At 36.5% G+C, this 10712-nt stretch overlaps 1 protein-coding gene across 1 annotated transcript in view; it reads left to right on the top strand.

Annotated features, from left to right (window-relative positions):
• Positions 1 to 10712, top strand: part of wdr43 (WD repeat domain 43) — a 95314-nt gene that overhangs the window by 31744 nt on the left and 52858 nt on the right. The window contains exon 11 of the mRNA XM_028797364.2: positions 4318 to 4467. Coding sequence (XP_028653197.2) covers positions 4318 to 4467 — 150 coding nt within the window. The remainder of the gene's footprint in view (positions 1 to 4317; positions 4468 to 10712) is intronic.

The following is a 10712-nucleotide window of genomic DNA, read 5'->3' on the forward strand; positions in this document are numbered from 1 at the left end:
TAGAGTACTTTATGGCCGGTGTGAAGAGGTTCCAAAAAACTGGATGTACGAATGGGTGTCGCACAGGTTTAACTTAAATATTGTGTAAATGTTGGGTTTGTGATCTGGTGGTCAAAGACGCGAACACAGAATTCAATGGATGTTCTTCTTAGCGGGCTTTCTTTATTGCATGCGTGCGGTCTCTTTCTGACGTACCAAACCCCCAGTTCATATCCTTCCTTTTTCTTTCTCCACATAACCAGTCGCCACATGATAAACGTCCTTGTGAAATTAAAACTAGTTATAAACTTAGACCACGGATTGTTCAGAACTTTTTAAAAAAAAAAAAAAAAAAATCTTTGTTATACGTATTTAATTATGCAGTCCTTTCAGGGTTGCGCCCATCCCAGCAGGCATTGTGTGCCATGCAGGAGGAAATCCTGAATGTGGCACCACCACATCGCAGGGTGAATACGAGCAATACATACACTAGCAGGGTTAATATAGCATAACAAAACCCGCCATCCTACATGACTTTGAAAGGAAACTGAAGCACGCCGAGTAAACCCACCAGAAAAACATGCAAATTCAAAGCAGGGAACACCCGGGACCCCATTGCTGCGAGGCAGCAGTGCAACCTCCACACCACCGTGCCCCCACATGATTAATACATGCTTTAATGCATTTCATCATGAAAATTATATCAATTATTTATTTTAGCATTCTAAATGTTCAGGGAGCAGGAATATCATGAAATTAATGTATTCTGTGTGCTGTCTGCTTCTTCTCTTAGTGCAAGAGGAAGTCAGTTTAAGAAGCACGTAGCGATTAACGTGGCACTGGAACACAACACAAATGTGCTACATAACTTACGACGGGGTTTGAGAAAATCTAGTAAATTAAATATTCATTTTAAGATGTTTAGTTTACGATGTTCTACTTTAAGAACAATTTACGAGAATAAAGTCAACATGTCGTCACACTATTACACAGTACCCAGGTACATTACACAGTATTGAAAAAAATACAACTTGGCTTGCAGTATTATCCAGTAGTATAGACACAGTATATAGTATAGAAACAGTATTCACACATTTGAACATAATGGTCCACATCTGACCTTTTAAATCCAAAGTATCTCCAGACAACAGACATGACTCCTTTTTCCAGCAAAACTTCTTCTGTCATCATGTTCGAATTTGTCTGCTACAGCTTCAGTTTCGGAATGTTCTATGTCCATTTTCACCACGCAGTACCTCCACTAACGCATTTATCTCCGTTGTGTGCTTGTTTAGTGGTGTAGCAGTGAAAAAGAGCCCCCCGCGCAACACCTCCACTAAAGCATGTACTCCATTGCATGTGTTTAGCAGAGCAGCAGTGAAAAAGATCCCCCTTAATCAGTTTCCGGCTGCGCCACGTTCCGAATGTTGTTTAGGCAATTTAAATCGGTGTTGCATTATAAAAGAAATCCATATCATAACAAAAATAAAAAATGGTTTTCGGTATGAACCGGTATACTGCCCAGCACTAGTAGAACATATGGTAATACATATTTCCGTAATGCTGAGCACTACTTGTTGATGCCAGTGGTGTGATCTTTCTGTATTCCATTATGACACTAGAACATTTACATTGTCTGCCCTCTATCATTACTATATCCTATTACAGTGTTCCAAACTGAGTTCTTTCTGAAAGTTTTTATTTTCCGCTATTGTATAATCAGCCTGTACCACGGAGTGTCATTTAAATTTGTCTCTGATGCTACTCATTCCAAATGTATCCATTATGGTTAGCTGTCAAAAATGGTATTGGTGAATCCCCAGTTCTGAGTACTTAATCATTATAGGTAAATTCAAAGTACTGAACAAATTCTTTTATTAGAAAAAATATTATACCAATAAATATGTCAAATTTGTCTAATTAGCCACAATTAATGAATATTATAAATCTGTATAATTTAAATTTTTATTAAAAGTAATCTGTCTTGTAAATGTTTTCATTGTTTAGCTACCAATACATTCAGACTATATTAGTGAACTGGAATAAAAAAAAAAAACGAAAATGCAGCCCAATTGTATATTCTTGGCAATTGAAATACATATTAAGCTTAAGCTTTCAAATGTTAGAGGTATGTCCATTTTTAAAATGTAAGATTTCAGCTGTATCAAAGATTAATCTCTTATCTACAACTCTTGAGGTTGCAAATTCCTTAACAGTTCTGGTTGACAGTAGTTAAGAACACTATCTGATCTTGGGATGTAAGGTTCAGATAGGTATTTCTTAAGCTCAAATTTATTATCACGTGTACACAGTAGAATGAAATTCTTACTTGCCCATCTCTCAGAATAGAGACAATAATAGAATACCAACTAAAGACACGCATACACAAGCATTTGTACTTCATATGCTTTTTTGTTATCAGTATTTTTACTCTTAGCTAATAGTAGTTCTGCAAAGCATGACATGCATTTGACTTGTAAAATATTTCTAAAACCACATGTAAAAATTGCAGCTTTAACAAAGATGACGCTTGAAAATTCAGCCTTTTAGAAGAACTGAAATCTGCTTGCTCAAAATGACTGCATCAAAGTGTTTTTATCCTACTTTCAGCTCACCCTGCTATCAGAAACTGTTAGTTGCCCTGAAAAAAAGTTTTCTTTGGTATGAAGTAGCGCCAGCTGTAAGTGTGTCAGTAGTGTTGAATACATGAGACATTGGGAGCAGGTTGTTTAGCCAAGTAGGCTCATATTTAAATTGAGACGGCAAAAGTCTTCATGTGACTTTACAAATAAAATAACTTAATATACGAACAGTTGAATTATGATATTCCTTCTCATCATCATTATTTAGTACTTATGTCAAAGATTTCTTTGTTTTCATCCAAGTAAACACTCCAAATGGCTGACACAACCTTTTTTGTAGTTGAGTTTTATTTGGAAATACAGCATACCTGAAGTGCAGCCAACAGAGAATTAACATTGGTGCCAGCAAAATTTTATAGGAGGGTTATTTGAATGGATTAAAGGCCAGAAGTCCACATGACCATCCTCGAGTTCTTCCATGTGAACCCTGAATACAATGAGGACTGATTGTGAAGTCATTTGTTAGGTAGAATGCCTAGAGGGGGCTGGGCGGTCTTGTGGCCTAGGAACCCCTGCAGATTTTTTTTTTGTTTGTTTTTTCTGTCCTCCTTGGCCATCGGACCTTACTTTTATTCTATGTTAATTAGTGCTCCCTAATTCTATTTTCTTATATATTTTGTTTTTTTTCACTTTCTTCATCATGTAAAGTTGAGCTACATCATTTATATGAAAATGTGCTATTTAAATAAATGTTGTTGATGTTATCTGGTGTGTACAAATTCACGGAATCAGCAAATCAGAGTGTATGTTGTATGTTAAAGGGAAAAACTCATGCATCGAAAGAGTTTTCAGTCTCTTTAAAATAGGGTATTGACAGTGTACACTGTTTTTTGTGTATAGGAAATCTGTCTTTTAAGTTAATACAAATTTAATATAAGTACAATCAATTCTTATATGTGGAAGTTACATTCCTGAAAACATGGATATTTGGGTCAGGTGGACTTGCTTTACTCTATGCTCCCGTCCCTCAAGGCTTGGTAATGATCCTTCAGCAGATTCACATACAGAAACTTTTTTATAACTGTTACTTCCTCTATAGTCGAGTTTGGTCATCCTCTGCAACTACAGGGAACACTTGCAAGCCGTGGTCACCATCGTAGATATCCAATGGATACACACTCCTCTTGGTGCAGGGTTACCACACATTGAACCTTTCATTGCAGCACACGTGCAGCCCATGGCATCACCATCATGTTAATGCTGAAATTCACGTGTCACTCATACACGCTAGGTCTCTGAGTTTATATTTCTGCTGCTCATGGGCACGAATACAACCGCCCAATATCCATTGACGAATAGTTGCAATTAGACTGTAAGTATCATGAATTGGATCACACTTGTATGATAGCAGATCGAATCTGTGCAACTACATATTGTTCACATCATTTGAGATATAGCCACATTAAATCCAGAACTCCTTTAGAACTTGTACAAATACTTTCAGACATGCCCAGTACCAAGTGATGGTGCCTGGAGAACAGTATTGAATCAATAAGAATATCAATGAGAAGTATCTGTGCATCAAGCAAATCTGCTGTCCTGTCTAGGGTGCTATGACAGTTCTTTTTCACATTGCTTAAGTCATGGCCACTTTGTAGATTCAGTGTTAGTTTTGAATATAAGCATTTCTTATCTGACTTTCATATTTGTTTTTGTTCTGGGAAACTTAACTTTTTCATTAACTTTTCATTTCCAGATAACTATTGAGGAACGGCTAGGAGAAATTGACCTTTCTTTAGCAACTAGAGGAAAGAGAAATTTGGAAGGTGGCATACACCTTCAGACCGACAACTATGCTGTTCTTCTCGTCCAGGGGTTGGAGAGTAATGATCCTGAAATCCTCAATGTGAGTAGATGCAGTGGGATTGTTTTTATTATCATAATCATTCATTTCTTTTGAGTTTTCAGACAATGGAGACAGTGTGTGACATTACTGCAGCTTTACTTTGTATATAAATGTATTTGTTTCAATGTAGTTGTAATTGGCTTTTGAAAATTTTAGCAAGTAATGTGGCACGTGTGTTAGAGGTGTAACAATACATAAATAATTCAGTATAATGATTTTGCTATGGCATTATGAAAGGAAGAAATGTTATTTCGATTGTGTTTCTTTGCTGAGTAGTCACAGTAAATGTAATATTGGTATGAATCTGTCCATTCTTTGGTTTTTCGATCTTTGACAGGACTGAAACATGGAAGGAACCAGACTTAACTGGAATACCATTATTCACACTTTGCTAATTTCTGCTTTGTCAGTATTAGAGAAGGATTGGTACTAATATTTTTACTTTAGTATCGATAGAAGCTTTCAGAACTCAGTATACCGGTATCAAAGCAGTTCTGAAGCAAATAACAGGTAGCTCCAAAAATCTTCCTTTTACTTCAGTTTCTATGATGCGCCACACAATTGCTAGTCTCCTGGGGCCTCATGTATAACGGCGTGCGTAAAACTCGAACTAAAACATGGCGTAAGCACAAAAGCGAGAATGTGCGTATGCACAGAAAAATCCAGATGCAGGAATCTGTGCGTACGCAAACTTCCATGTTCTTCCGCTACATAAATCCTGATCAGCGTGAAAAGTAACGCACATGCACGCGCCTTCTGTCCCGCCCAAACTCTTCCCAGAATTATGCCTTTTTGAATATTCAAATCAATATAAATAGCCCTTAAGCTCAGCCTTCTGTGAAAAGACAGTGGGAAAAGCACGGGGGAAAATATAAGAATTTCAACGAATACCAAGTGGAGGCAAGGTAAAATGTACTATTTGTTGGTTTAAACAGTGGCATAATCAACAAAAGGAAGTTGATCGAGTGACATAGTGTCGGAGAAACTCGAAAGCTTAAGGTCACAAAGTCGCACAGTGCCCAAAATAAAAAAAGTTGTCACATATCAAAGTCGGCTGTGAAAAGGCGACTCGTAGCCCACTGTCTGAGTGTCATATGAAAGCTTATTAGGATACAGAGGAAAATAAATAGGCACACAGTGGGGGGAAAAAGCACGAAATGTCAACTTTAATCTCGAAATTTCCACTTTAATCAGTTTGGACCTTTGAGTCTGTAATTGTAAAATTTTAACAGTACTGTGTCAAGCTTAAAAGAAACTGCTTGCAAAAGAGAAACTAATTGAATCTGGCTTGTACGGTAAGTGGCCTTTAACTTAGGCAACAATGTATATATGAAGTGCTAAAAAAAAATTAGGTTACAGTTTGATCATTAAGAAACTTTGTTCTTTTGTGATTTTGCTGTGTGTAAAGGTATGAATCCAAAGAGTTTTTGTCTTACTAGTATAAGTTACTTTATCATGCTGCAGTTTAAAGAAACCTTATTTTACTTAATGAAGAGTGGTAAAAATTACTAATTGGTCTGCAGGGGGTCATAAAACCTTACCAAAATGTTGTGGAATTTCTTGGGTCTATTTGTAAACAGTAAACTATTAGAAGACCATAGTAACTAACTAGATCTGCAGGCATGTCCTTTAAAATTATTTAAAAGAGGAATTAAACTTATAATGGTCAAACAAAACCCACATGACAACATATTATTCAATTATTTTCTTATGTATACAATAGACTATAATTCTGAAAAGTTAAAGCTTATAAACAAGTTAGAACAAACAAACATTTCTTTTCTTGACATAGTGTATACTATAAATGGCTTAATATTAAATGAAGATAAACAGAGTTAGTATATGTGTCCTGACCTAGGAGAGTCCTCACTTTTATGCTTTTATCATTGTAGCAGTACCATCTCTATTCTACCTTATAATCAGGTGGGGTAGGGGAGAAAAGTTCATAAAACATTTTTATAGAGTGTCCTTTGCGTGTTTGCAAATAATTCATTTGACAAAAAATAAACAATGTCTGGGTATTTTTCTGTGTTTCAAGCTCTTAGGTGTTAGAGCTCACTTTTCCTCATAATGTTTGTTTCTGAACATAAAGTTTAATCCATCCAAAGTTATTGACCTTCTTGTAAAGGTATAAACTAGATAAGGTTTTTTATAGAATCAAAAGGTTGCCCTCAATTATTCAATACCATAGTAGCTAAGGAGTTTGACTGCAGAGATCTCCATTTGTGGTTCAATCTGTGTTAACAAACACTGAGCAAAATTTTCCATGTCATTGCTCCAGACGTTTAAATATATGAAATGAAAAAAAATGCATGCTGATGATTTCAGGATAAGTGGGCAAATGATGACACACACACAGTCCACAAGGGGTTGGTGCAGAAATGCCAAGTACTTTTAATAAAATTCAAACAAAAATGATGCATTGTTTAATAGTGCAGTGCAAAAACAGATCATTCATCAATAAATAATCCATAAAAGCAAAGTGATACATAGGGGTTAAAATTCCAAATAAATAGATCAAATAAAAATTATATTAAAATCACAGATGGAATCTAGCCATTTAAAATAAACACAAGCCCCAGTGCATCTTCCTAAAATTTGGCAGTTCCTCAGCTTATCCCATCAGGACCATGCAACTTGAGGAGATTACAGGTGCAGTCATACAACAGTCCTCAGTTTGGGTTCCTATCGCCTGTTGTTGTTTGTAGGACTCTGCACCAAAACCTCACTGTTGTCTCCCTTAGCCAGTCCATTGGTGTCTAAAGGTAAGACGCTGCACAACGGGGCCACTTCTAATCCCCTTTGTTTTTGTGCTCAGTCAGACTGCCCCTTTTCGCAATCCTACTATTGAGCACAAGCTTGCTTCCTTGGAGCATACTTCCGACCACCTGTTTCTGCTCTTTAACATCATGGGCTCCGGTTCCGGCAACCAGAAGTGGTACTTTAACGGAGTAGCTTTGTGAATTTTCAAGTAAACTATGGTTATAATTACCGATAGATGATTCAAGTTTTGTATAGATATTATTTAGAATGATAAAAAGAAAACAGATACGAAATTTGACAAATGGCGATCCTCAAAAGGGCAACCTCAATTGGGCGCAGCGAATAAAGGCGCGCGTAAATAAAGATCTGCACCTTTGTTGCTCTTCACATATTCTAGAGCCATTTGAACTAAATTATCTACGAACGACTTTATTCGCCGCGCTCAACTGAGGTCGCCCTTTTGAAGCTCGCCTTTTTGTGCGCGCCCTTATTGAATAGAGCCATACAAGACAGTATTACTGTCGCAGAAAATTAAAGACACATAATACACGGCGGCAGCCCACGAAGAACGGTCAGCTCAACAAGTAAACATCAACAAAAGAAGGCTGAAAGAAAGAAAAATATGACCAACAAAAAGAATGAGGTCAAAGTCCCTTGCCATTTAATATAGACTGTTCGTACTAACGTTCATGCACTACTGTTCTAGCGCCCGTTATTGTAACAGGCTAAATGACTAGTGTAAATATAAAGATGTAATGGGAACAATAAGCTGTCACGTCCCTGTCTTGTTCCTGGTAATATATTTAACTTTTTATATATAATATATATATAAATATAATAAAAAGTTGAATATATTACCAGGAACAAGACAGGGATGTGACAGCTTATTGTTCCCATTACATCTTTATATTTACACTAGTCATTTAGCCCGTTACAATAACGGGCGCTAGAACAGTAGTGCATAAACGTTAGTACGAACAGTCTATATTAAATGGCAAGGGACTTTGACCTCATTCTTTTTGTTGGTCATATTTTTCTTTCTTTCAGCCTTCTTTTGTTTTTTGTTTACTTGTTGAGCTGACCGTTCTTCGTGGGCTGCCGCCGTGTATTACATGTCTTTAATTTTCTGTGACAGTAATACTGTCTTGTATGGCTCTATTCAATAAGGGCGCGCACAAAAAGGCGAGCTTCAAAAGGGCGACCTTAGTTGAGCGCGGCGAATAAAGGCGTTCGTAGATAATTTAGTTCAAATGGCTCTAGAATATGTGAAGAGCAACAAAGGTGCAGATCTTTATTTACGCGCGCCTTTATTCGCTGCGCCCAATTGAGGTCGCCCTTTTGAGGATCGCCATTTGTCAAATTTCGTATCTGTTTTCTTTTTATCATTCTAAATAATATCTATACAAAACTTGAATCATCTATCGGTAATTATAACCATAGTTTACTTGAAAATTCACAAAGCTACTCTGTTAAATTACCACTTCTGGTTGCCGGAACCGGAGCCCATGATGTTAAAGAGCAGAAACAGGTGGTCGGGAGTATGCTCCAAGGAAGCAAGCTTGTGCTCAATAGTAGGATTGCGAAAAGGGGCAGTCTGACTGAGCACAAAAACAAAGGGGAGTAGCAGTGGCCCCGTTGTGCAGCGTCTTACCTTTAGACACCAATGGACTGGCTAAGGGAGACAACAGTGAGGTTTTGGTGCAGAGTCCTACAAACAACAACAGGCGATAGGAACCCAAACTGAGGACTGTTGTATGACTGCACCTGTAATCTCCTCAAGTTGCATGTCCTGATGGGATAAGCTGAGGAACTGCCAAATTTTAGGAAGATGCACTGGGGCTTGTGTTTATTTTAAATGGCTAGATTCCATCTGTGATTTTAATATAATTTTTATTTGATCTATTTATTTGGAATTTTAACCCCTATGTATCACTTTGCTTTTATGGATTATTTATTGATGAATGATCTGTTTTTGCACTGCAACTATTAAACAATGCATCATTTTTGTTGAATTTTATTAAAAGTACTTGGCATTTCATGCACCAACCCCTTGTGGACTGTGTGTGTGTCATCATTTGCCCACTTATCCTGAAATCATCAGCATGCATTTTTTTTCATTTCATATATTTAAACGTCTGGAGCAATGACATGGAAAATTTTGCTCAGTGTTTGTTAACACAGATTGAACCACAAATGGAGATCTCTGCAGTCAAACTCCTTAGCTACTATGGTATTGAATAATTGAGGGCAACCTTTTGATTCTATAAAAAACCTTATCTAGTTTATACCTTTACAAGAAGGTCAATAACTTTGGATGGATTAAACTTTATGTTCAGAAACAAACATTATGAGGAAAAGTGAGCTCTAACACCTAAGAGCTCTGAAACACAGGAAAATACCCAGACATTGTTTATTTTTGTCAAATGAATTATTTGCAAACACGCAAAGGGACACTCTATAAAAATGTTTTATGAACTTTTCTCCCCTACCCCACCTGATTATAAGGTAGAATAGAGATGGTACTGCTACAATGATAAAAGCATAAAGTGAGGACCTCTCCTAGGTCAGGACACATATACTAACTCTGTTTATCTTCATTTAATATTAAGCCATTTATAGTATACACTATGTCAAGAAAAAGAAATGTTTGTTTGTTCTAACTTGTTTATAAGCTTTAACTTTTCAGAATTATAGTCTATTGTATACATAAGAAAATAATTGAATAATATGTTGTCATGTGGGTTTTGTTTGACCATTATAAGTTTAATTCCTCTTTTAAATAATTTTAAAGGACATGCCTGCAGATCTAGTTAGTTACTATGGTCTTCTATATAGTTTACTGTTTACAAATAGACCCAAGAAATTCCACAACATTTTGGTAAGGTTTTATGACCCCCTGCAGACCAATTAGTAATTTTTACCACTCTTCATTAAGTAAAATAAGGTTTCTTTAAACTGCAGCATGATAAAGTAACTTATACTAGTAAGACAAAAACTCTTTGGATTCATACCTTTACACACAGCAAAATCACAAAAGAACAAAGTTTCTTAATGATCAAACTGTAACCTCATTTTTTTTTAGCACTTCATATATACATTGTTGCCTAAGTTAAAGGCCACTTACCGTACAAGCCAGATTCAATTAGTTTCTCTTTTGCAAGCAGTTTCTTTTAAGCTTGACACAGTACTGTTAAAATTTTACAATTACAGACTCAAAGGTCCAAACTGATTAAAGTGGAAATTTCGAGATTAAAGTTGACATTTCGTGCTTTTTCCCCCCACTGTGTGCCTATTTATTTTCCTCTGTATCCTAATAAGCTTTCATATGACACTCAGACAGTGGGGCTACGAGTCGCCTTTTCACAGCCGACTTTGATATGTGACAACTTTTTTTATTTTGGGCACTGTGCGACTTTGTGACCTTAAGCTTTCGAGTTTCTCCGACACTATGTCACTCGATCAACTTCCTTTTGTTGATTATG

Source organism: Erpetoichthys calabaricus, chromosome 3, assembly GCF_900747795.2.
Source record: "Erpetoichthys calabaricus chromosome 3, fErpCal1.3, whole genome shotgun sequence".
Classification (NCBI taxonomy): Eukaryota; Metazoa; Chordata; class Cladistia; order Polypteriformes; family Polypteridae; genus Erpetoichthys; species Erpetoichthys calabaricus.